Here is a 27,935-nt window from a genome sequence, read left to right on the forward strand (position 1 = left end):
TATTTTTGGTTTGAAAGGGAAAATCTTTTCATGAAAATGATAAGAAACAAAGGAGAGCAACATTTTTAAACAACGATTAAAAGAAAATTTCTATTTAATCCCATAAAGCACTCAGACTATCAAATTTTTCAATCTACTTTTCTTTTCAACTATAGGACAACAGGCTTTTGCTTTTGGGCTAGGCAGGAGATTGAAGATTGATCCTTCCAGATCGGACGAAATCCCCTGAAGTCAAAGGTGGGGTGCTGATCTATGGAACTCTAAACATCATCTACATATCTCCCATTTATTTCATGACAATAATTTCCTTTGTCTCCTTCAGCCAAATTTTTACCAAGAAAGTCAATTTTAAGAATTTTAACAAAGGACAGTTGAAGGCAACAGAAATATTTGTAGGTTTCAATTTTAAAATGTAAGGAAACGTGGCTCTTTGGAGACCTTGTGTTGAAAAAAGGTGTAGGGTCGCCTACCCCTAGCATTCACGCAATTGGGCCCGGCAATGACTCATTTTTCTAGTCAATATTTTGAGATGACATCAATGAACACAATTATTAACTGATGCATGAAATTGTTTTAATGCATTTATAGTTTTTTAATTTTTTTATAGGCGTATGGGTTGTTTATAAATATGATATATGAAATGAAGTGCTACCAAATCCATGAATTCATTTGGAAACCACATTTTTTTTTATAGCTATTGAGCTTATTATTGAAAGGAAATCAGATTTCTTCTTCACTTTTTCGCTCATGGCTCTAGTTGTTAACTTTCTTCCCAAGGCCACCATGCTCCCCATGCACATTTCCAAGCTCCAAAAACCAAGAACTATAATACTGTAAGTGAATCAATTCTCAGCTTCTACTTTCTATAGTTTTTTGTTTAATTTGAAAGCAATAATGATTCGGGGTTGAGTTTTATCGTACAAGTATGTATATTAAACTTTATCATTATGTTAGTTTGTATGATTAATCTTTCCTCCTCCTGCATCAGATGTGCTACACCAGATAGGCCAAGGGCCCGAGCGGCGGAAAAATCAACAGCACCAACAAGAATTCAACAAGGACCGTAGTAGGGGTGAAGGAGGTTACCCCAAACAATACCCTGGATACTGGAGAAGATAACCAGAAGAGTAAAGCAAATGTTGATGATGCTGCTACTGGTAAGGGATCTGAACCAACTGATTAGTCATAATAGGTTTTATGTTAATAAGAAGATCGATGGCTTCCGTCATTATGAATGAATCTTAAGTTTGTAGTATAAATAATCTCAGTTTCCTTTTGGTCTCCTCTCTTTCTTGCAAAAAATTTCATCTCTCATGTATTAATTCCATGATCATGCAGTTGATATTAGTGCCCGTTTGAACTCAATTCATTGTGCTTAGCTAGTGAAAATTTTTCTGTTAGATTATAAATTAAGTTTGTTATATATATTTGATTAGAAAAGTGTTGCAGCCCTAACAAATTCTTTATCTACCAGTCAAACAAATACATATGAAAAAAAAAAGAGAGACAAGGCCTAGAGATGAATTAAAACTAGGGATATATAATTTAAGCATAAAACTATATAAGTACGAATACTTCGATATTGATCATAAAGATACAAAATAAAATCTTGTACCATTTCAAACTTCTTCAATCCCAAAATAATATATGTACAATATATACCTTGATGATCAAATAAGAAAAATATTAAGGATTTAACTTGATTAACTTGAACCCCCTTAATTAATTTAAGCTACTTTGTTACATCTAAATTATTGAGTCTTGATTTGAATGCATCGTGAGGGCCCTGTCACCGCGTTGAAATCTGCATTTTGTGGACCTATCAAAGAGGATCTGTCCACCAACACCATTTCTCCCTCATCTCTCTTGCCTTTTCCTGCTTGCTAAGCTTAATTTTTTGCTCTATCTAGAACATGAGTTTCCAATAGTGAGAATTGGTCATTTTTCTATGATAAGGTTTTTCTTAGAATTTTATTGCACTGTTATCAGAAATTTAAGGCGAAGGGACCACAGGGGGATGTTGGAGCTAGCTGGCAAAGACTTCTGACCAATTGACCAATAGATTTAAGGGTTCTTAATTTATGACTCAATCACTTCCTAAATATTGAAGCCTAACAAATTATTTGATAAAATAAAAGGGAAAGACGCCTAGTACATTAAAGTTGACCGTCAACCATATAGTTTAGGTTTTGTTTTTTGGCTATCAACGATTTTACGTAGCTATCCTAAATTGAAGACACAAAGGAACTATTTACATTGACTTTTAGGTGAAATTGCTATGAAGTCTACCCTTTGGATTCAGTTGGAAACCACATTCTTTTCAGAGCTATTAAGCTTATTATTGAAAAGAAATAAATGATCAGTTTTCTCCATTAGTTTTTGCTCATGGCTCTAGTTGGTAATTTTCTTCCAAGGACTACCATGCTCCCATGCACAATTCCAAGCTCCAATAACCAAAACCTGTGATACTGTAAGTTAATTAATCATCAGGAGAGGAGAATCCAAAGAGGGTAGACATGAGCCATGGTATTTTCAAAAATTTCTTTTTCATCATTGTAGTATAGTAATTTAGTCCATCTAATATCAATATCGATCCTTCTTTTTTCATTAACTTCACTGTTTGGTCCCTTCTTTATCTTAGACTTCGGCTCAGATCATCATTAACCTCACAAATTGTTATCAGAGATTTAAGGTGAAGGGACCAAAGGTGGTTGATGGAGCAAATACTTCTGCCTTTTAGACCCAATAGATTTGAAGGATTACTTTTATGATTCAATCATGAATAATAAGCCAAACATTATAGTATAAAACGAATAATTAATTACTTCTTACACATTAATTGAACCCTAACAGATCATTTGATAAAATAAACTGGAAATTAGGTGCCTCATTGAAGCTAAAACTATATCACCACCTGCAGCAAAAGAAAAAAAAATCACCATCACTTCCTCGTCATCACCATGATGCGGATGTATATTATGAGGGAAGTTCCTATAAAAAATTTTATGGTCGAGAGGGATTTGGTTCTTCGATTTTTGAATGGGAATGTTGGTTTAATTTGATGGATCCAACATGAATATGCTTGGAAGAAGCTGGGGAATATATACAAAGTTTGGTATATACATGGCTTTAAATGACAAAGGAGCCTTGGTCTCCGAACGTTTTATTAATGGGGTACTTTATTATTTGACTCTACATACAAAGAACTCCATTTGGATCCTTAATGTTACTTAAATTGTTCAAGCAAGGTTGACCTTCGAAGGCAATGGATCCTACCTTAATTATCTTTCCTTTATCAATAGGCCTTTTCTTTTTATTTTTCAAAGCCTTCATCAGGTCTAATACACCTGCAAGTGCAGCTCTTGAGAATAATGACTCAAATCTTATAATATATTTGTTTGAAATTAGTTAAATATTACTTGATGAATAAAAAAACTTATAAAAGAAAAATTTTAAAAGGAAATAGATTCTTGATATGCAAAATTTTATGCTTATAAATAGATAGAATCTCTATAGAATTAGGTATAAAAAAAAAAGTTATAGGGTTTTATGGGATAGACATCCTATAAGACTATTGAAGATTTATGTCATATAAGTGTATATGTTTGAATGTTTGTGAGTAGACTGAAGAGACTAAGAGGGTTCACATAAGTATAGTGCATAAGTGTACAAAGATATGTATTTTTTTGGATTAAGAATATTTCATAAGACTAGAAGAGATTGAGAGGGCCTATGGATATTAATTGTTGAATGGTTGATATGATTTATTTGTTTGTAATTCTCTACAACTAGTAGATCTTGTTTCTCATCTGTAGACATAAGTTGATTAGATTTAATCACTTTAAATTATTATCTCTTGTATGATTAATTGATTATTTAATTTCATTTCTGCTGGTGTGATTGAATTGGGGCTTTTAGCCCAATAAATGATATTAAACCTATGGTGATCTCTAACAATTAGTATCAGAGCTGTGGTAATTTTTAATAAGTGGTATCAAAGCATGGTTCGAACCTTGAGAAAAAAACAAGTCTAGAAGAGCTCAACTCAAGGAAAAAGTTCGAGTTTGTGTTTTGAAAATTAGTTTGCGTGTAGTGTAAAGACATACAAAAGAAATTATTATGAGACTTCTATTGTAAGCGGAGCCAAACATATTTAACATTAAAACAAATTATTTGATGAAATTTAAGTCAATGTAGAGATTATTTTAAACAGTAACTCAAATCACAAAGCATATTTATTTTGGATTAGCTAGATATTACTTGACAGACAAGAAAACTTGTAGAAAAAATTTTTTAAGAAGAAATGGATTCTTGATAAGCAATTTTATATGCTTATAAATAGATAGAGTCTTTATAGAGTTAGGTATGAAAAAAAGATGTAAGAAAATTGTCAAGTTTTATGGGATAGACAACTCTATAAAACTATTGAAATTTACATCTTATAGGTGTATATGTTTGAATGTTTGTGAATAAACTAGAGGAGACTGAGATGATCCACATAAATATGATGTATGGATGTACAAAAATATGTGTTTGTTTAAATTAAAAATACTCCATAAGACTAGAAAAAATGAGAAAGCCTATGTCTATTGATTGTTGAGTGGTTGATATGATTTATATATTTGTAATTCTCTATAACTAGTGGATCTTGTTTTTCATCTATGGACATAATCGATTGGACCGAATCACGTTAAATTATTACTTTTTGTATGATTGATTGATTATTTAATTTCGCTTTTGTCAATTAAATTGAAGCTTTTTACTAAACAACTAGAATCAATTTATCTACTATGTCCTTTATTTCCATTACCTCATCGACTAACATCTCAGGATCTTGAACAGATGCAAGTATGGCAAATCTATTTATTGAGCCTGCTCGAGCAGTAGAAGAAGGCTATGCTGGTTTAATCTTTTTACTGTTACTATCAGTTGATTTCAACTCTGCCTCGTCAGTCTTTCTTTGTTCCAACATAGAATTACTGGTCATATCATTAGGCTTTTCTTCTATCTTCCTAAGCACCCAAACCTTTGTGACAATCTTAGCAACCTGCTGTGGGCATGCTTTTTTAGAAAGCCCAATTATGCAATAATTTGAACACCTGTATGGCATCTACGGTATATCAACTGAAACAGATGAAAGAGATTCATTCCCTAACACCACATCAATAAACCTTGGAATTTCTAGGCTTGCCTTCAGCTCAATATATATTTTGGCATAAGCCAGCCTCTGTTGCTTCGCTGTCATAGAATCCATATACAACGGATTGCCTAAAGTACTTGCAATATAGCTCAATCCCTTCTTGGAGTATAACTCCAAAGGAACTTTTCGCAAATATACCCAGATAGGTAACTTCTCTATATTGAACTCTAATGTTTTCGTAACCTGCTCCCATTTGCAGATAATCAATGGATTGTTCTGAATGTGCCATGCTCCATGCTCAAGGACCCAATCCCTAACCTCTCCATTTGGGAATTGAATCACAAACAAGTTCATACCTGCTGGCTTTATCTCAATTGGGCCTTCTTTTCCCCATATAATGTTGACCATATGAAAGAGGCCATAATTTGGTATCTTCTCAATCAGTTAAGTAACCAGTGAATTTTGCCGTTGTAGTAACCCTTCTTCAAATACTTCATTGGAAGTCTTAACGGTTATTCATCTTCCTACTTTTGCTGGTGGAAAAAACTCCAAAACCTGATCTGTTGAAGTGGAGAAAAGCTGGCTTCAGTTCATATCTTCCTGCTTTTTAGCCTCTACTTTACTCTCCTTCTGATCTTAGTTTTTCATGGCGTCCCCATCTCTCACCAACATTATATTCTTATCCCTTAATCCAGATCCCTCTTGTTTCTGATTCATTTAAGATGGCGAATTTGTAATCTTCCTCGACGAGCTCATTTCAAGTTCCAAAACTCAATTAATCCATAATAATGCGACAACTATAGTCAATCAATGATAATGCAACAAGAATCGATGAAAAACTTAATGATAACCTAAATTATGATGCGAATTTACAAGAAATTTGATGAAAATTGAAAGAAAAGTGAGAAAAATCTTAGCTCAAGAAAATTGCTAACGTGAGCTGAGAGCTAATATGGTCTTAATTGAACGGTTAATTTTTTTTTTCATTTTTAATCTATTTATAAACTGCTATATTTAAATTTATCTAATTAAATAAAATATTACACGCATAAATTCATTTAAGCTTACAATCTTCAACTATAAGCTCTAACATGATACCCACTCAAGCAAGAACCAATCATGTGAGAGGCCATATAAGTTTCACGTTGTAAATCTTGTTGAAATTTGAAAAATTAATAGTATGGATAGATGTATGGTGAGTCTTTTGGGATTGCAATGGGAAGTATATGCCTGTTTGCAATTTTAAGCCACTTCTAACAGACATTAGAAGACAAGCACAAGTATAACTACAAGAAAAGGACAAGAAAAATTCTTATTTTTTTGGAAAGGTCAAATTTTGCTAGCCATTCCTCTACTTTAATCAAAGGGTAGAATTAGTCTTTTTATTTTATTATGTTAAAATTGAATTTATATGTATTAATTAATTGTTGAATTTAATTAATTATTAATGATTTAAATTTTTTTCATCAAGACTAATGACATAGTATTTAATTTTTTTAACGTGATATTTTTTTATTAATGTGGTGATTGACTTTATTAATATATTAAAAATTTTCTATTGACGTGACAAAATTTGTCACATTAGCATTTTTTCCAAGCTAACATTTTTAAATTTGTATAATTCGTTGTTGTTAACTTTATTGATGTATCAAATTTTTTATAATGACATGATAAAATTTTATCACATTAGCATTTTTTTTAAGCCAATTTTTTTTTTTAAAATTGTATAATTCATCCTTGTACTTACATCGAAATGTAAATTAATTTTTTTACATTAATGTATTCAAATTAAATTTTTTTACATTAATTAATTATCATATTTAAGATTTAACCTAAGATAAGCACAAATAAGAAATTAAAGAATATTTTTAGTGCAAACAAGTCAGTTTGTAAGTAAATCAGCGTGGGGTGCACCGGACCTGCCACCCAAATAATGCTGTTTCAACATGTTATAGAAACCAAAAATCAAAAAAATTTTATTTTTCATTTTTTCTTCTCCATTTTCTTTTTTCTTTCTTTTTATAGTTCCTATTAAAAAATTTAACGAATTTAAATTCTGATGGGATTTTCAAAATCTAATAATTAAAAAATTCAATGATTACTGAAAAATTTATCTAAAAAATCCAAAAACCACTAATATTTAAAAATTAATCATCAGTATCACTGTATTTTTTTGTTGATTACTTTTATTATTGATTGTTCATATGGTTTGCTTAGTTTGTTGATTTGGGGTATTTTGATCTAGCTTATGTGTTTCTATAATGTTTTTAAAAATTGTCTTTTTTTGTTGTTTTTATATTTTAAAAATATTGAAAATAAAAATGAATAACAATAAATTAAACTTTATATCTCATAATTATTGAAAACAAAAATTAAAAGCTTAATATGAAAATAAAAAAATGAATGAAAAAAGAATAAAGAAAAGAAAATAAATAATCCGATTAATGTTGGACTTTAAATCCAATTAGAGATTAAAACTTGATTTATCAAATTAAAATACAATTAATAATTTAAATGTCTAAAAAAATTTATCTAAATGTGGAAAAAATACCATGATTAAAGTTAAAATTTATTTGATTCAATTACGAACCAACCCATTTGTATTAAATATGATTTTTTTATTCTTATCTTAGTTAAAATTCTAAATTTGATAATTAATTAAACATATAATTTGAAAAAAGTTGATTTGAACAAAATGTTGATAAATTTGATATATTAACACAGTCAATGATTACATAAATAAAAAATATTATGTCAAAAAAATTAAATATCACGTGATTAATTTTAATGAAAAAATTTTAATTATTAATAATGTAATTAAATTCGATAATTAATTAATATATGAAAATATAATTTCAAAATTTTAAGATAAAAAGACGATATACCATTTGACAGGACTAATTACGTAATTTGACCAGAGAGATGGCGGCACAATTTGGCCTTGGAAAATAAGAAATGTCATTTAAGTCAACGCTGGCCTGACACCCGGAGCTTTACTTGAAACCAAGCCAGAGGGAGTGAAAGAGGTGTCTTCTCTCTTCTGAAAACTGAAACGGCTATGGTATTAGCTAAAACATGGCAACCAGGAGAGTAGTTCCATCTAATTACTTGCTTGTTCTCTCTTGCTTTTGCTTGCAGCTTTACAATGAAACACTTGCAGTTAATGATACCCTTTTTCATGGTCAAGTCCTGACAGCCTCCGAGCTCTTAACATCTGCTAACAATAACTTTGAATTAGGATTCTTTTCTCCAGGGGCCTCAACAAATCTTTATGTTGGAATTTGGATGAAGAACGTTGCAACCAAGGATATTGTCTGGGTCGCCAACAGAGATCGTCCTTTCACTGGTTCTTCTCCAGTTCTTACTATCAATGATGATGGATACCTTGTGATTGTGGATGGCAGGACAACCTATAGAGTAAGTGATGATCCATCAAGCCAGAACGTGACTGCAACGCTGTTGGATTCGGGGAATTTGGTTTTAAGAAATGTGAACTTTGATGTACTTTGGCAGAGCTTTGACTCTCCTACAAATACTTTTTTACCTGGAATGAAGCTTGGCTACAGCAAGAAGACAGGAAAAGTGTGGTCTTTAACATCCTGGTTAGATCAAGAAGACCCCAATAAAGGGGGTTTTGAGTTAAAAATGGATCCTACAAAATCAAATCAAGTCTTCCTTACAAGGGGTTCTGAAACATTATTTAGTACTGGGGATTGGGATGGTGAGCGTTTTAGTTTGATTCCTGAAATGAGATTGAACTACATCTTCAATTACAGCATATATAGTGATGAAAATGAAACATATTTTTGGTATTCTCTGTATAATCCTTCTATCATATGTAGATTCATCATCGACGTGTCCGGACAGCTCAGAGAATTTATATGGGTGAATAATTCCCAACAGTGGGTGCTGATTTGGGCTCAGCCAAAATTTTTATGCGATATTTTTAATTCTTGTGGTCCATTCAGCAGCTGCAGTAAGCATAGCACTGAGAGTTGCCAGTGCTTGAGAGGCTTTTCTTCTGCCTCGAGTACAAGGCAAGGCCAATTTGATGGGTGTAGGAGGACAATGCCCCTAACATGTGGGATTGGAGATAAAGACAGCTTCTTCAGGATGGATGATGTAAGTTATCCTCTAAGTTCACCTGTGGATAGCAATTTATCATATCTTAACGTATCAGGCCCTCAAGTTTCGAACTCTGATGCAAAAGCATGCAAGGTAGCTTGCTTGAATAACTGTAGTTGCAGTGCATATGCATATAACAGAAGTGGCCATTGCTTAAGATGGTATGGAGAAATTCTAAATCTTCAACAACTTTCAGCAAACGATCCTTATGGACAAACAATTTTTATCAAACTTGCTGCTTCTGAATTTGACAGTGGTGGAGGTACCTGTTTTTTGAATCTTAATTTGTTATTATTACCATTTTTGTTGAATAGAAATAGTCAGTCACCAATGGATAGCGAAATCTCCGCAGAACTTAATATTTAGTAAATATTTGCTTTTGGATTCTTACTTTTTCAAGTTTGATTTCTAGGAGCCAGGAAGTTTTTGTGGATAATTGTAATTGCATGTGCTCTAGTGGTGCTTCTTCCTGCTTTCTACATTTTTTTTCTGTGGAAGAAAAGTCTTAAAGACAAAGGTACTTTATTTTCTATTAGTCTTTGTAAATAGATTCCTATTCTCTCTTTTATGTGAATAGATGTGCTTACATATGCTCAACTCTATGTCCTCAAAACCAGGGGAGACAGATACAAGCCAGGATATACTACTCTTTGATATGGAGATGAGCACCACAGCTAGTAGCAGCGAATTTTCTGGTTTGGATAAATTAGGAAAAGGGAAGAGGAAGGATCCTGCATTGCCATTGTTTAGTTTTGCTAGTGTATCTGTAGCTACAGAAAACTTCTCCTTAGAGAATAAGCTAGGGGAGGGGGGATTTGGACCTGTTTATAAGGTATCATGTCTATCATTTTTAAGGTTGTTACCAGAAATTGAATTAAAGTACTAAAGTAAAGTTTTCATTTTTTACAGTGTTGGTACCACCAATGAAAGTTTATGTGATTTGAATTGCAGGGAAAACTATTAAATGGACAAGAAGTAGCAGTGAAAAGGCTTTCAAAAAGGTCAGACCAAGGGCTAGAAGAGTTGAAAAATGAGACAATGCTGATAGCAAAGCTCCAGCACAGGAACCTTGTTAGACTATTGGGTTGTTGTCTCGAACAAGGCGAAAAGATATTGGTCTATGAGTTCATGCCTAACAAAAGTTTGGATGCATTTCTTTTTGGTTTGTGATTTGTGTGTTATGAAAATGTTCATTTTACTAACTTCAAGAGTAATTTTGTTCCAAAATTACTTTGGTATGTAACATTTTGGACATTTGTAACAGATCCAAACAATCGAGGGTTACTGGACTGGGGAATACGTGTCCGCATAATTGAGGGGATAGCTCAAGGGCTTCTGTATCTTCACCAATATTCCAGATTACGAATTATACACAGAGATCTGAAGGCAAGCAATATCCTGCTGGACAGTGATATGAACCCCAAAATATCTGATTTTGGCTTGGCAAGAATGTTTGGTGGTGATGAGTTACAAGCAAATACTAATCGGATTGTAGGAACTTAGTAAGTGAAGTTCAAATCTCCATAACTTAAAATATCACCTGTTTGACAAGTCTCCTTGACTGAAGAATCTAATCAACTTTTGATGAAATGATGGAATATAGTGGTTATATGTCGCCTGAATATGCCCTGGAAGGTCTTTTCTCCATTAAATCTGATGTATTCAGCTTTGGAGTGTTGCTACTGGAGATAGTGAGTGGCAAGAAGAATACTGGCTTTTATCTTAGAAATTCTCTTAACCTTCTTGGACATGTGAGTGACAAACTATCTCTGCTTTTCAAGTGTTTCATCCTGCTTGTTTTCCCCCCATTTTCTTCCTCTTTTCATTATAACTTCTTTGACATTCAAACATGTTCATTTTACTTTAGGCATGGGAATTGTGGAAAGGAGGTAGAGCTCTTGAGTTGATGGATCCTACGTTGGAAGATCAAGTATCATATCCTATGCTGCTCAGATACATTCATGTGGCTCTTCTCTGCGTTCAAGAAATCGCAGCTGATAGACCGACGATGTCTGAAGTAGTCTCCATGCTTACTAATGAGCTCACAGTTCTAAATTCTCCTAAAGAACCTGCTTTTTCAAATGCAAGAAGTGCGATAAATAATCGAAATGAACCTGCAAGCAGGCCTGAACCATGTTCAGTGAATGATGTGACAGTTTCTTTGATGGAACCTCGATAGCTATTTTCAATTACAGTTCAAAACTTCAAATGCTTAGTTCCAAGTCTTTTCTGTTTGAACCTTCTCTTTGCTATTGTCAATTACAGTTCAAATACATGTACCAAAAGTCCTAGTTAGCTAAATGTTTCCTCTGAAAGAAACAAAACAAGATTTTCTTGACATTTATCTGTTTCAGGATCAAACTATAATTTAAATGACAAGAAACAAGTAGTGATTTCAAACTGAAAATTAGCTCTATCCTGTCTGTATATGAATTAAAGATGAAGCAAGGGAAATTTTTTGTTCTCAATCCATATAATAACTTCTTCCTTTCTGATCTCAAATTCAAATGTTGAATCTCAAGTTCTAAGTTGCATAAAGGTGGGCTTAGTATGTGTTCAGAACTTCCCTGAAGACAGGCCAACAATGTCCTCTGCAAATTTTATGTTACAAAAGAAGAAGCGATTTTGCCTCATCCGAGAAAGCCAGGTTTTTTCACAGAAAAGAGTTCCAATGCAGATAAAGCATCAAGGAATGCAGATACAATAACAACTAGAAACATATTGTCGCAGGTCATTTTTTTTTATTTTGACATCTATATTTATCATACTTTCTTTGAAAAATTTATCTAACAAAAAAAAATTAAAAAAACCAAATGAGAATAACATGTGAATACCTTAAGTGTAAAATTTATCTAATTAAAAAAATTAAAAATTAAAAACTAAAAGACCCCAAAAAAAATGAAAAGAGAAAATTGAAAAATTGAAAAAAAAAAACTAAAAAATAAGAAAAATAAAAGAGTTTATAGATATGCTACATTGACTCTGTATGTTAAGTTTAAAATTTTAATTTCTTAAATTAAGATTAAAAATAATATTATAAATATAGTGTGTATATATATGTCTAAAACTATATTAATTATAAAATATATACATTAATATATACCGCGAAATTGGTTGGAGCAAAGTATCGTTAACATACTTCTAACACAATATTGTTTGTTTAAAAAAATCTCAATTCATTTAAACTTAATCCCGATTTAAAAAATTCAACCCTTATTAAATTGAGATGAATCAAAATCAATCGGATATGGATAGTTTAGATTATTTATTAATTGATGCATTTCATTGCAAAATTTATCTAATTAATAAAAACAAAAAAAATAAAATGAAAAAAAGGCAAATAAGTGCCACAGGGATATTTTTATTATTTTTTACAAAAAATTTTAATAAAAAAAAGAAAAGGGGAAGAACGAAAAACTAAAAATATAAAATATAAAAGGAAAAAAAGGTTCATTGGGTATTATATAGACATCATATTTGAGTGAGAATCCATTGGATATGAATTGTTTCAACATTCTTATCCATCTTTTTCTTTTACAAAATTTATCTAATTAAAAAAATTAAAAGATAAAAAAGTAAGTTAAGATGCCACGTTGAAACATAATTTCTTTTTTCACAAAAACTATCTAAATAAAAAAATTAAAAACAAAAAAATTGAAAAAAAAAAAACTAAAGACAAAAAAAAAAGGTGGTACGTTGAACCTTTGAATGAAGGTCAAATAAAAATAAAAATGAGTAAAATTTATATAATAAATAGATGAATGTATTATATCTTAATTATTTATAACTATAGTATTTTTCTTTAAATAATAGTTTTATTAATATAATACATATATATAAATAAAATTAAGTATATTAATATAAAATATAATTTAATATAAATAGTCAAGACAAAATGAAATACTATAAACCCGCTTTGGACTTGACTTTGATTTAAAAAAAAAAAGATTTGAATTGATCTCAAATAAAAAAATAAACCTATTAGATCTAAACAAATCAAAATCCATCATATATTATTGTTTTGTAGAGTACATCTTAATTGACATTTTTAAAAAATTATTGATTTCTTTTGTTGTAAATTAATTAATTAAAACAAACCAAAAAGGCAAAAAAAAATGCTACTTTTACACTTTTTTTATTCTAAAAATTTATTTAATCAAAAAATAAAAAATGAAAGCAAGCAAAAATTTAAGAAAAGTAAAAATAAAAGAAATGATGAGCTTTCTTTGCAAAATGTATATCATGGAGTTATACCTTTATATTTATTTTTAATTACTTTTTTTTTAAAAATTCCTTTTTTATATTAATAATTTCTTAAAATTTTTTTTATTTTTTTGTGTAGGGTTTTCTTTAGAAGTTATTCAAGTTTATTTAGGGGTTAATTGATTTAACACGTGACATGCTCTTAGTATCAAATATGTTTAACAAAAAATACGATATAAAAAGATTAAGATTTTTAAGAAAAGGAAAAAAATAGTATTAATTGGGCCTAAACAAAATTAATTAATTAATTAATTATATATTAAGCAAGCAAAAAAATTAGAAATCACACAACACCAAAAAAAAAAAAAGGAAGAACAAAGATAAAAATAAGTTCAAAAAATATAATAGAAAAGTAGGTCTCACATTTTAAAAAATATAAATTTTTAAAAAATTAAAAAAAAGATAAAATCAATCTATAATATATATATATATATATTAAAAAAATAATAAGAAAAAACAAACTCATAAAAATGGCTCAAGATGAAAAACAATAATGGGCCATCGAAAAGAATACAAAACAAAAAGTTGATATATAAAAAATATAATCCCTATTGAAATACAAAAACATAAAATATATAAAATAAAAAAAATGAACCTATGATAAAAAAAAGTCCCATAAAAAATAATTTTTTAAGTAGTGAAATGGTAAAAAAAAAAAAAAAAAACTCAATGGAAAAAAATAGTCTCACCATTTAAAAAGAGTGGGTCCTGCAAAAAAAATAATTTCCTAATATTATATATTTAAAAAAATTTTTAAAACAATAACATAAAATATAAAAATGCAAAATAACAAACAAAACTGAAAAAAATTGAGTTTCACAACAAAAAAAAGAGCCCCACTTGAAAGAAATAAAATTAATTAAAAAAAGTATAAGGTGTCATATCCATACTTTAAATAAAAGTCAAAAGAAAAGTGAAAATAAGTAACATTTTATAAAATTAATAGATTAAATCTTAATTATGTATAAATATAAAATTTTTTAAATTAAAATATTCAATAATAATTTTATTAATATAATAATATATAAATTAAAATTAAAATAAATAATTGCAAATATAATTATATATATACTCAGGACAGTATAAAAGACTTTGAACAAGCCTTTATTCTAACTCGTTTATTAAAATGATAAAACTTCGATTTGATCATGAATTTTTCTTTTTAAATAGGCACAAATTAGATCAGATCGAAGATAAATCCTTCATATATGAGTTGTTTTGTCATATTTATATCCATTATTTTTTTTTTTTACAAAACTTATCTAATTTAACAAAGTAAAATTTAAAAAAATGATAAAAAATGAAAATCAAATGGAGATTGCATGTGGATTGATTAAATTAAAGTATAAAATAATACTTTTATTAAAATAATACATATAAATATAAAATTAAATAAATAACAAAACATATACTTATATATAGTAGGGCGAGACGAAACACTCAAACTTTGTATTTGATTTTATCTTAATTTAAAAAAAAAAATCGATCCATTCTCAAATTAAAAAAAAATGCCCATATTGGATCCAAACGAATAGAAATCCATCTATATAAGTTGTTTTGTGAAACATACATTTAATGACATTTTTCTTCAAAAATTTATTTAGGAGTTCCTTTTTTTGCAAGAATTATCTAATTAAAAAATAAAAAAGATGTAAAAAATTAATAAAATAAGGTGACACATATACACATTCGTCTTTTTATTTTTCAAAAAGATAATCTAATTTAAAAAGCAAAAGAAAGAAAAAAAACTTAAAAAATGAAAAGAAAAAAAAAAGAAAAAGATTAAGTTGGCATACGATATTAGCAATGATGAAATTTTTTTTGAGAAATTTATATCATAGATTTTAAAAAACTAAGAAAAGAAAAAAAAAAGATAAAATTAAATCTGAATTTGATATTGGCACTTCTACTAATATCTTTTTTTAAAAAAAGTATTAAATTAAAAATATAATTAAAAATATTTTTTAAATAATAATATCAAATAGATCTCATATTTAAAAAATTTTAAAATTTTTAAAAATATTTATTAAACATTTTTTAAAAAGTAAATAGAAAAAAAGTAAAAAAATGAAAAAAAAATCAAATGACTTGACAAGTGATATACTTTTGATATCAAGTGAGTATGAAAAAATATTTTAAAATATAAAAAAGTATTTATTAAATGTATAAAAAATAAAAGAAAGGAAAATAAAAAAATAAAAAAAAACATGGCCTACTTTTGATATTTGTAAAACACTTTATTTAGTCTGTGGCTCAAACCAATTAGGCTCAGATTTGAACTAAGCACAATTGTCCAATTTCCTATATTTTTTTTATATCTTATTTATTTATCTAGTTTTCAATTTTTATCATAAATCATGTGGAATAATTTAAGTACTAATTAAGGATGATCTCAGCAATTAAGACTAAAACATGATCTCTTCAAATATTAAAAGAAGGTTGAAAAGAAATCAAATCAGGAAATCAAAGTTAAATTTAACTTGAGAGTTTTTGAGGGATTATGAAAATTAAAAAATATAGAGAATTCTAGAAATGAATTGAACAAAATTTTAAGAGAATAAAAAGAATCAATTCAGATCATAATCAAATCTATAATTTTTTCCATTCAATGCAAAATCCATACAGAAGGCTATATATAAACACCAATTAACCACACACAAAAAAAAATGGAGGAAAAAAAAGGGGAAACGCATCAAGAAATGGATGAGTAAAAACCTATACCCAAACTCTTTGGTTAGAATTAGTGGCAGAGTTATTTGGTTGGAATTTATAATTCTCTGTCATTACAAATCAAGGGATATTTTCACCTAGGTGTGTCTCCATTGTAATTTTCAAATTTGGTTTATTTATATATTTATTCATTTATTTCACTTTTTTTTATGTATGTTTAAAATAAAATTTAAAGATTGTGAGTTTTAAATTATGAATTTTTTATTTCATGGGTTTATAAATTTTAAATTATGAATTTTATCAAACTATTAGAGAATTTCATAATATAATTTTTTTAATAAAATATTTTTAATCCTACCAAACTATTGGGGGATCAAAATTTTGAATTAAATTTTATCAAACTATTAGAAGATTTAATAAATTTTCTCAAAGTAAAATTTTATAAAATGATTTTCAAATAAAATCTCACCAAACTATTGAGAGATCTGTATCAAAATAAAATTTTATAAATGATTTTCAAACAAAATCTTATCAAACTATTAGGAGATCTGCATGAAAATAAAATTTTATCAAACTATTGGAAGATTTTACTAATTATTTTATAAATAATTTTAAAAATTTTTTTTACCAAACTATTAGGAGATCTACATGAAAATAAATTTTATCAAACTATTGAAAGATTTTACTAATTATTTTTTAAATAAAATATATTAATAAACTCAACGATAAAATATCTTCAAAGTGTGACATTAGTCTTTATAAATACTCTTGAGGTGAAAAAATTATTACAAATTGCTACCAAATTATTAGAGTAATTTTAAGATCAATTTTTAATAATTAAATTACTGGATAAAATTATAAAAATATTTCAAGACTTGAATAATTTGAAATCAAATTGATACAATCCTTTGATTGAGTATTATTAGAGTGCTATAACTTTCTTCACACATAATTACAATTTCGAACCTAAAATCTGATTTCGTGAATTTTAGAATCTACTATTTAAAGATATCAAAATCTATCTTGAAAGTTCTCTTTAAATATGATAGATTCAGTTAGGTGATCAATTGTACCTAAACGAAAAAGATTGGTGGTGATTTCTAAAGTTTATGTCTAATGATGAGTCTACGGATATATACGTTATAACAATATTAAATAGGTTTTACAAAAAAAAGCCTAAAAAAATTTATTAAATATATTTTTAAAAAAAGGAAAAAAAGGTAAAAAGTAAAAGCAAAAAACAAAAAAAAGAAAAGATTGATATAATTAGGTCTTACATACAAAAATTATTAAATTAAAGCATCAAATAATAATTTTATTAATATAATACACACATATATAAATATAAAATTAAATAAATATTAATATATATTTATATTTATGAGAATATAGGATGAAACACCAAAAACTTGAAACTGACTTGATCTCAAATTTTGAATTGGATCCATTCTCAAATTAAAAAGAATGCACATTTTAGATTTGAACAAATCGAAATCTATCGAATACGAGTTGTTTTGTGATATATATCTTTGTTTTTTTTTCAAAAAATTATTTATCAGTTTCTCTTGATGCAAGAATTGTCTAATTAAAAAATTAAAAATAAAAAAAATGTAAATGAAATAGGTTTCCATGTGTATATGTTCGTTTTTTTTTTAAATCTAATTTAAGAAAACAGAAAAAATGAAGGAAGAAAAAAAACTTAAAAAAGGAAAAATTGAAAGAAAAAAAAAAGAATTGTTACACGAAATTAACAACGATGAGTTTTTTGAGAAATTTATATCATGGATTTAAATAAAACTAAGAAAAGATTAAAAAAAGAAAAGATCAAAAAACAAAAAAATAAAAATAAAATTTGACATCGACACCTTTGCTAATGTCTTTTTCTTTACAATTATCAAATTAAAAGAATAAACTAAAAAAATATTTTTAAATAATAATATCAAATGGACCCATATTCAAGAAATTTTAAAATCTAAAAAATATTAATTAAATATCTAAAGAAAGAAAAATGAAAAAAAGAATCAAATAACTCAACATGTGACATAACTTTGATATCAAATGAGCCTCTCGAAAGAAAATAAAATCTAAATAATTATTTATTAAATATATAAAAGCTAAAAGAAAGAAAAATTAAAAATTAATAAAATATGTAACATACCTTTGATATCAACTGGATCTCACAACAAAATCTAAAAAAATTAAATATATTTAAAAAAAAGAGAAAAAAAAGGACAAAAAGGAAAAAAAGTTTGATATAAGTAGATCTTTCATAAAAAAAAAAAATCTTTAAAAGTATATATTTTTATAATTTTAAAAATTTATTAAATTATAAAAAATAAAAAGAGTGAAAAATAAAAAATAGGAAAAAAAAACAGAAAACAAAAGATTAACTCGTATAACCATACATTTTTAGTATTTATATAGTAGATATTTGAACTAAAATGCTACCAAATCCATGAAATTTTTAAGCAAAGTATTAACAGTAAAAAATAAACCATGTGAACATGCATGGTGGCAACTGATGAAATTTATGTTACTATCTTGAATTGAATACACAAAGGAACTATATACATCAAATTTCCGGTGAAGTTGCCATAAAATCTACGCTTTGGATTCAGTTGGAAACCATATTTTTTTTACTAGCTATTGAGCTTATTATTGAAAAAAAATCAGATAGGCCAAAATATAAACTAGAGTTGAACCTAAGGTTTAACTTAATTAATTTATACAACCATCTTTAGGTGTTAAAGCCTCAACTTAATGTAACAAGGACCTTACCTCCTAATCCCAAACTACATAAATTATACACTGAAGGCTAAAGAATTTACATTGGTTTGGGGCATACAAGGCACAACAATTCATAATGAGTAGGATTGCAGGGCTTTTGGTTTAATTATATATCAAGACTTGATGATTATCCTTATATATCTTGGACTAATTTAGGGCAAACTTCTTATATTTTGGGTTTACTTGGGAAAATCTTTTCATGAAAAGGACAAGGACAAATGAGAGCAACATTTTTAAATACAAGTTAAATATAAAAGTGGTCGTTAAATTATAATTTTTTATCAGTTTGATATCTAAATAAATAAAATTATCATATTGATATTTAAATTTTTATTTTGTTGTCACATTGGTACCTGAGATTAACGTTTTTAATCAGCTTTACTGACATGGTATTAACATCCAATAAAATACTGACTTATGTAAAAAAAAGTCAAGTCAATGTCACATCATAAAAAGAACAATTCAAAAAATGTTACAAAATTCTAAAAAAATTATAAAATATTTTAAAATATTATAAAAAATTCTAAAAAAGTTTTCAAATTTCTAAAAAATTTTGAAAAATTTTAAAAAATATTAAATTTTTTTTAAAAAATTTAAAAATATTTTAAATATTTCTAAAAAAATTTAAAATTTAAAACAATTCTACAAAATTTTTAGAAATTATGAAAATTATAAAAAAATTATAAATTTATAATTTTTTAAAATTTTGAAAAAAAATTAAATTTAAAACAATTCAAAAAAATTTAAAATTTTTTTTAAAACATTAAAAAAATAAAAATGATAAAGTATGAAATATTTTTAAAAATTATAAAAATTATGATAATTTTAAAAATAAAAAAATTACTAGAAAATTAATAAATCCAAAAATTCAAAAAAATGATAAAATATGAAATATTTTTTTGTTTGTTTTTTCTCATATTCAAACTTTTGAAAGAAAAATTAGATTGGAAACATGAATTCTTCTCAATGTTCAGTAAGTGGGGGATCAAATGTTGGAAAAGTATGCTATTATGGTGTGTGACGTCAGTTGATCTTTTTTCGTTTTCTTTTTCTATCTCTGTTTTAAAAACCCAAAAATTTTAAAAAAATTCAAAATGAAACCTATAAAAAAATCATTGTTGATGAGTTATTATGGTTATTATGTGAATTTATAGTTGTTTTGTGGATTTACTATGTACGAGTAATTTATGATAGATTTGAATTCTATGAGTTTTTTTGGTGAGTGCTTGATTTGTTTCTGGGTTTCTAGATTTGTTTCTAAGTTTTTGGGTTTATTGATGATTATCTCTAGGTTTTTGGTGGTTGCTAAATGAAAATTGGTTGTTTGTTTGATGCTTGATAAAATTCTTAATAGTAAAAATTTCATTTCCAAAAAGACACAAAAATTAAAATTTGCATATAAACAAATAAATAAAAAATATTGAAAGTTTGAACAAAAAAAATTAACACAGCCAAAGAACACCATAAATTTAAAAGTAAAATCAAAATTTTAGGTCTTGGTTTGAGGTTGCTTTTCTAGGTTTGTGAAAGAGAGTTTTTGGTGGTTTTAAGTTTCGTTGTTTAGAGATATTCATATGATTTTAGAGAGAGAAGATGAATTGAAAATAAAAAATTTTAAACAAAGAAAAAGTAATGGTTTTGAGTAAAAATATAATAAAACAAATCATATGGTAGTTAAGTATCACATTTTAAACTTTAAGAGATAAACTCAAATCACATTAAACCTTAAGGTATATTTATGTAATTTACTCAAGTTAAAATTGTGAGATACAAAAAATATGAAAAATTTCCATACTTTTTTCAAAAAATTTTTACAATATTTTAAAATTTTTAATTTTTTTTGAATTTTTTAAAATTTGTTTGGATTTTTTTTGAAAATTTTTAAAACTTTTAGAATTTTTTAATTTTAAAAATTTTTTAGAATTTTTTAATGTTTTAATTTTTTTTGAATTTTGTAAAATTTTTAAAATTTTGTTTTAGAATTTTTTAAAAAAATTTTAAAAATTTTTAGATTTAAAATTTTTTTTAATGATGATGTGGCACTAATTATACGACGTTAATTGAATTTTTTTATATGTATAATTATTTTATTAGATATTTATGTCATGTCAATAAAGTTGATTAACGGTATTAGTCTAAATTATTAATAAAATAATAAAATAAAAATTTAAGAACTAATTTGATAATTTTATTTTTTAGGTATTAAAATAATAAAAGTGCATAATTTAAGGGTTATTTTTATATTTAACTCTTTTAAAAACTATTAAAAATTTTTTTCTTTTAATCCGATAAGGCACTCAGACTGTCAATATTTCTAATATTCTTTTCTTTTCAACATGAGGCTTTGGCTTTTGGGCTAGGCAGGAGATTGAAGATCTGGTCCTTCCATATTGGCCCAAATCTATTGAAGTCAAAGATGGAGAGCTGATCTCTGGAACTCTAAACATCATTTGCATATCTCCAGTTTATTGCATGGCATTAATTTCCTTTATCTCCTTTGAGCCCAAATTTCGTCAACAAAGTCAATTTTAAGAGTTTTAACAAAGGAAACGTGGCTCTTTTGGAGACCTCCTGTTGAAAAGGGTGTAGGGCATATTTGACGAATTCATGTATTTAAGTTATGTAAAATATTAAAATTTATATATTTATATTATATTTTATATAAAATTATATTATAATTTATATTGATATAAAAATATAAAATATATATTTTTAATTTTATAAAATTTTTATATAATAATTATTAAAATTTTAAATTATATTATTTTTATATTTTATTTTTATATCAGCATATTGCGAGATCTACTAATTGCCTTTAGCATTTCCATGCAATTGGGGCTTGTAGGGTGGACTACCTCTAGCATTTTCATGCAATTGGGGCCAGCGATGACTCACATTTTCTAGTCAATATTTTGAGATGACATCAACGAACGCAATTATTAATTGATGCATGAAAACTGTTTCAATGCATATTTAGTTTTTTAATTTCTTTTAATATGTGTATGGATTGTTTATTCTTAAAAATATTATATGGAACTGAAATGCTACCAAATCCATGAAATTTTTTAAGCAAATTATTAACATAAAAAATAAACCTTGTGAACATGCATGGTGGCGACTGGAGACTCAAAGCGTCAAAATCAATGACAGAAAAAAAAAAGAAAAAAAAAAGAGGGGATCACGACATTTATGTTACTATTATACTATCCTAAATTGAATATACAAAGGAATTATATACATAGACCATCTGGTGAAGTTGCTATAAAATGTTCCCTTTGGGATTCAGTTGGAAACCACACTTTTTTCTTATAGCTATTGAGCTTATTATTGAAAAGAAATCGGATTTCTCCTTCAGTTTTTTGCTCATGGCTTTAGTTGGTAACTTTCTTCCCAAGGCCACCATGCTCCCCATGCACATTTCCAAGCTCCAAAAACCAAAAACTATGATACTGTAAGTGAATCAATCCTCAGCTTCTACTTTCTATAGTTTTTTGTTTAATTTGAAAGCAATAATGATTCCGAGTTGGTTTTATCGTACAAGTTTGTATATTGAACTTTTATCATTATGTTAATTTGTATGATTAATCTTTCTTCCTCCTGGATCAGATGTGCTACACCAGATAGGCCAAAGACCCGCAGTGGCAGCGGCGGAAAAATCAACAGGTCCAACAAGATTTCAACAAGGACCGTAGTAGGGGTGAAGGAGGTTACCCCCAACAATACCCTGGATACTGGAAAAGATAACCAGAAGAGTAAAGCAAATGTTGATGATGCTGCTACTAACAAGGGATCTGAACCAACTGATTAGTCATAATAGGTTTTATGTTAATAAGAATATCGATGGCTTCCATCATTATGAAAGAATCTTAAATTTGCAGTATAAATAATCTCAGTTTCCTTTTGGTCTCCTCTCTTTCTTGTAAAAAATTTCATCTGTCACGTATTAATTCCATGTGTATGCAGTTGATATTAGTGCCTGTTTGAACTCAATTTATTGTGCTCAGCTAGTGGAAAATTTTCTACTTGATTATAAATTAAGTTTGTTATATATATTTGATTAGAAAAGTGTAGCAGCCCTAACAAATTCTTTATCTACCAGTCAAACAAATACATGTCAAAAGAGAGAGAGAGAGAGAGAGAGAGAGAGAGAGAGAGAGAGAGAGAGAGAGAGAAGGCCTAGAGATGAATTAAAACTAGAGATATATAATTTAAGTATAAAACTATGTAAGTACAAATACATCGATATTGATCATAAAGGCACAAAATAAAATATCGTAACATTTTCAAACTCAAAAAGTTAATTTCAAACTTCTTCAATCCCAAAATAATATATATATAAAGTATATATCTTGATGATCAAATAAGAAAAATATTAAGGATTTAAGTTGATTAACTTGAACCTCCTTAATTAATTTAAGGTACCTTGTTACATCTAAATTATTGAGGCTTCATTTGAATGCATGGTGAGGGCCCTCTCACCAAGTTGAAATCTGCATTTTACTGATTTATCAAAAGAGACAGATTTAAATGAAAATTTATAGGTGAAGTTTGTAAAATTTTTTATAAGAAATGAGTAAATAAAAATAAAAATTGATAAATTAAAAAATTTTATTACATAGATTTAGTATGTAAAATTTTAATATATTTATTAAATATATATTTTTAGTAATAATATTGATAAAAGTTTTATCATTAAATAAGTATCGATCAAATTTAAATTATAAATATTGTTTTTAATATATATTTTTTACATATTATTAAGTTTTACATTAAATTTTATCAATCTATTAGTTAAAATTTTTTATTAAAAATTTTGTTAAATCATTTTAAATTTTTTTTTTTATAAATTTTACTTAAATATCTTCACCTAGGTTTTATCCCGAGGAATAAGAACCTGTACACTGACACCATTTCTTCCCCAATCTTTTCACCATCTCTTGCCTTTTCCAGCTTGCTAAACTTAATTATTTGCTCTAGCTAGTACATGAGTTTTCAATAGTGAGAATTGGTCATTTTTCTATTTTTAGTTTTTTCTTGGAAAATTTCATTGCATCAAAATGATTGTTATCAGAAATTTATGGCGAAGGGACCACAAGGGGTTGTTGGAGCTACCTAGCAAAGACTTCTGACCAATTCAGCAATAGATTTAAGGGTTCTTAATTTATGATTCGATAATGAAAAATGCCAAAACAGTAGTTCAAAACAAATAGTCACTTCCTAAATATTGAAACCTAGCAAATTATTTGATAAAATAAAAAGGAAAGATGCCTAATACATTTATAATCACTTTACTGTTTGGTCCCTTCTTTATCTTAGACTTCGCCTCATATCATCACTAACTTCACTGATTGTTAGAGATTTAAGTTGAAGGGACCAAAGGTTGTTGATGGAGCAAAGACTTTTGACTTTTAGACCCAATAGATTTAAGGGATTACTTTATGATTCAATCATGAATAACACGCCAAACATTATAATATAAAACGAATGATTAATCACTTCTTACACATTAATTAAACCCTAACAGATCATCTGATAAAATAAACAGGAAATTAGGTGCCTCATTGAAGCTATATCACCACCCGCAGCAAAAGAAAAAAAAAATCACCATCACTTCCTCGTCATCACCATGATGCAAATATTTATTATGAGGGAAGTTCCTATAAAAAATTGCAAGGTGGAGAGGGATTGGGTTCTTCGATTTTTAATGGGAATGCTGGTTTAATTTTACGGATCCAACATGAATATGCTTGGAAGAAGCTGGGGAATATATACAAAGCTTGGTATATATATGGCTTTAAAAGACAAAGGAGCCACTGGTCTCCTAACTTTCTATTAATGGGGTACCTTATTATTTGACTCTCTACATACAAAGAACTCCATTTGGATCCTTAATGTTACTTAAATTGTTTAAGGAAGAAGGGCCTTTAATTTTTTTTTTTTGGTAGGGTAATTAATCACTTTAACTTTAGTATATAGTATAATCTTCCTCACTATTTTCGAATTTATCACAATAATCTCAATAAAATATTGACACGTTGGACATTAGTTGCAGTTTTCAAATCTCCAAACTTTTTGTTCCTGTAGATGATTTAATTGGTTTCATTCATAATGATATCAATGGTTTATTAAAGTAGGCTGGTATTTTTAAAACGTGAAATTTAATATTGGGGTTTGAATTTTATCATATACAATCTTTTTTTTTTTCATCATGACCTCCTATGCACAAAAAAACATAAGACTTGTATTGATTAAGCAATTTTAATAACTCATCAACATAAAAAAAATGTCAAATTAATAAGTTCCATAATTAATCAATCTAATAGTATGGATGAGGTTAAAAGAGTGAAAACAATTCAATATTCAAAATATATGAATATTTCATGCATTGACCTAACACTGAAATGTCAAGATATCTTACAACTTAGATTGAGATTAAGGATGGTTTATTCAAAAATAAGATGAATTTATCCTTAGTCCAAATCCACTAAATAAATACAAAAATGAAACGGGTTAAAATAAAGAGATTGTGTTCACATTAGCTGAAAAAAAAAAGCATGAATACGGATGAGATTATGGTCAAATTCATTATTATATAATTTGTAAAAGTAAATGAGTTTACATGCATATCCTTTGATTTTAGACACGATTCTAATAATTCAATCTCAAAGTTCCTATGTTTGGAGGGATGTTCTTAGCATATATATTTTCCATTATTCTTTAGTAGAAGGGAGAATAGAGTTTTCTTAATCTTTAAGTAATCTTTTAGATTGTTATTCAAGTTTTATATCTCTTAGATAAATTTTCTAGAGTGGTTAACTTCTATTGTTCTGTATCTTTAATTAGAATTCTTATAATGATATTTTTGTATCCTTTAGTTTCTAGTTTTGGAGATTAACTTTTATCTCTTTTTAATTCAATAATCATATTCTACCATTATCTAAATTTTTGTGAATTGTTTTCTTTGTAACTTTTTTCTACTTGCAGTTATCCTTCAACATCTCAATCATCAATTTTCACCATCATAACCTTTCACGCCTCGAATCGAGGCATAACACGGTCATATTACCTTTAAGAGAATCTCAAAATAATAAGAAGCTTTCTTTCTTAAACATTCTAAAATTCTTCAATAAAACAATATACTAAGTAAAATTCATATCTTTAATCCAACTGATGATATATCTTTATATATCCAAATACAAACCATATAAAATACAAAACTGCCTCTTAAAATCTCATTGGCCAACATATTCTCTGACGATTAAGTAATCATACCCGTTTCATCTTCTAGCTTCACATAAGACTAACCAAACTTATCACTTAGTCATCTGTAAAGAAAAAGTAAAAAGGGAATGAGCAACCACAGATCAGTAAGTATAGGCTCACATACCTTATCAGATCAAGCATTATTTTTTTTTACACATCATATAGATCATTCAAAACATTCATCAAATCATAATATCAAAACATTTCAAGATCATCGTTTTGTCAAATATTTCATAAATTCATAAATCAATGTCAAAATATGTCACTTCATAAATCATTGTAAAATATGGTATCATTCAAACATCATAATTAAATCAAATCATGGATCAATCATTAAAAATCATCGTAAATCATCATTATCATTCAAATCGTTAGCTACGGTCACTGCTATAACCCGTGACATTGACCGTATCGACAATTTTATTCTCATGATCATTGCTAACTATTATAACCCGTTAGCCAGGGCTTACGCTAACTACTATTACCCGTTAGTCAGGGTCGTATGATCATATCTTTGCTAACTACTATTACCTGTTAGTCAGGGTCGTAGAACTAGTCCTCATGATCATTGCTAACTATTATAACCTGTTAGCCAGGGCTTACACTAACTACTATTACCCGTTAGCTAGGGTCGTATGATCATGTCTTTGCTAACTACTATTACCCGTTAGCCAGGGTCGTAGAACTAGTTCTGGTGTCGATGATCCCACTTCCCAAGGATATAAAAACGTAGCCATCACAAAATAATTCTTTAAACAAAAATTATTTTCTCATTTCATTCATAAGCATGATCCATCATTTATATAGAGAAACACAAAATAATCATATGCTTGATCCTATTTTCATATATCGAAAATAAAGAAATAAAACATTCTTTCATTTAGAAACATATATAAATATATACCTAGATTCGAAAACAAGCAAAGTGTATGAGATTCTACTTACCTCCATTCGATTCCACCACTTAGTTTTTCTCCAAAAATAATTAATGGCCTATCCAAGATCATTTCAACATATCAAAATTTAATCAACCCTTTTTGACACAATTTATACAAAAATCAACTAAGTTACACAAAGGGTTAACTTAACTAATTAATACTGGCAGCCTGACCTCTTTTCATTAAAACAGTCATATCTCAATATATCCAAATCGGAATTATGATCTCTTTAATGCGTTAGAAACTAGACTTGATAAGCTTTCTAACCATATATGGAACACCTAGTAATTCCTTGTAGATTAGTTATAACAAATTTTGAAATCCACATCATATACTGCTGTCAAACAGCCTGTATACCTTCTAATAAAAATTATATATTTATTCACAGGAAACTCCAAATTCAATTCCGCTTATTTCATTGGAAAGTGGACTCAATAAGCTTTCCAAACATATATGGCTTAATCTGTAAATCCTTGTATACAAATTAAGAAGAATTTCGTAATTCAACCCTGATGCTATTATCTTACAGCCTGCATATCCTTAAGTTAAAATTAGACAACTCTTCATAGAAAACTCAGATTTGACTTTTGTTTATTTCATTAGAAACTAGATTCAACATGCTTTCCAATGATATATAATAATCACAGCAATAATCTATCCATTAATACAAAATTCTATTTTAATTCATTATTACAGATCATAACATCTCATCCAAAAATAAAATTTCTCCTTCAATCTTTAAAAACTTA

At 27.5% G+C, this 27,935-nt stretch overlaps 2 protein-coding genes and 1 long non-coding RNA gene across 4 annotated transcripts; all 3 read left to right on the plus strand.

Annotated features, from left to right (window-relative positions):
- The first annotated feature begins 240 nt into the window (after positions 1-240).
- Positions 241-6,455, plus strand: LOC149511649 (uncharacterized). Its single transcript, XM_089754367.1, has 4 exons — positions 241-833; positions 890-923; positions 1,007-1,157; positions 5,400-6,455. Exons 1-4 carry the CDS (start codon positions 748-750, stop codon positions 5,597-5,599), a joined length of 471 nt encoding a protein of 156 aa, XP_089610493.1. The 5' UTR covers positions 241-747; the 3' UTR covers positions 5,600-6,455.
- A 1,565-nt stretch (positions 6,456-8,020) lies between these two features.
- On the plus strand, positions 8,021-11,609 carry LOC111275937 (G-type lectin S-receptor-like serine/threonine-protein kinase At4g27290). 2 transcript variants are annotated; one of them, XM_089754754.1, is made up of 7 exons: positions 8,021-9,527; positions 9,678-9,782; positions 9,883-10,097; positions 10,217-10,406; positions 10,530-10,767; positions 10,869-11,016; positions 11,133-11,609. In XM_089754754.1, exons 1-7 carry the CDS (start codon positions 8,216-8,218, stop codon positions 11,442-11,444), a joined length of 2,520 nt encoding a protein of 839 aa, XP_089610880.1. In that variant the 5' UTR covers positions 8,021-8,215; the 3' UTR covers positions 11,445-11,609. The 2 variants fall into 2 exon arrangements, with proteins under 2 accessions (XP_089610880.1, XP_089610879.1); XM_089754753.1 differs by having other exon boundaries at positions 8,025-9,527; positions 10,217-10,427.
- Positions 11,610-22,271: 10,662 nt separating this feature from the next.
- On the plus strand, positions 22,272-22,975 carry LOC149511650 (uncharacterized). The gene is made up of 2 exons (XR_016333844.1): positions 22,272-22,436; positions 22,592-22,975. It is a non-coding gene; the product is annotated as an uncharacterized LOC149511650 (long non-coding RNA).
- The last annotated feature ends 4,960 nt before the right edge of the window (positions 22,976-27,935 follow it).

The sequence above is a fragment of the Durio zibethinus genome, chromosome 25, assembly GCF_047325235.1.
Source record: "Durio zibethinus cultivar Kanyao isolate XHJ-2024 chromosome 25, ASM4732523v1, whole genome shotgun sequence".
Taxonomy (NCBI): Eukaryota; Viridiplantae; Streptophyta; class Magnoliopsida; order Malvales; family Malvaceae; genus Durio; species Durio zibethinus.

Bases quoted from the DNA above. Each gene is read 5' to 3' on its own strand.
- LOC149511649 (XM_089754367.1), top strand. From the start codon at position 748: ATGGCTCTAGTTGTTAACTTTCTTCCCAAGGCCACCATGCTCCCCATG. The intron at 834-889 runs GTAAGTGAATCA...TTAATTTGAAAG, and splicing joins AAACCAAGAACTATAATACT to CAATAATGATTCGGGGTTGA. The intron at 1,158-5,399 runs GTAAGGGATCTG...TCCCATTTGCAG, and splicing joins TGTTGATGATGCTGCTACTG to ATAATCAATGGATTGTTCTG.
- LOC111275937 (XM_089754753.1), top strand. From the start codon at position 8,216: ATGGCAACCAGGAGAGTAGTTCCATCTAATTACTTGCTTGTTCTCTCT. The intron at 10,098-10,216 runs GTATCATGTCTA...TTTGAATTGCAG, and splicing joins GATTTGGACCTGTTTATAAG to GGAAAACTATTAAATGGACA. The intron at 10,428-10,529 runs GTTTGTGATTTG...CATTTGTAACAG, and splicing joins TTTGGATGCATTTCTTTTTG to ATCCAAACAATCGAGGGTTA.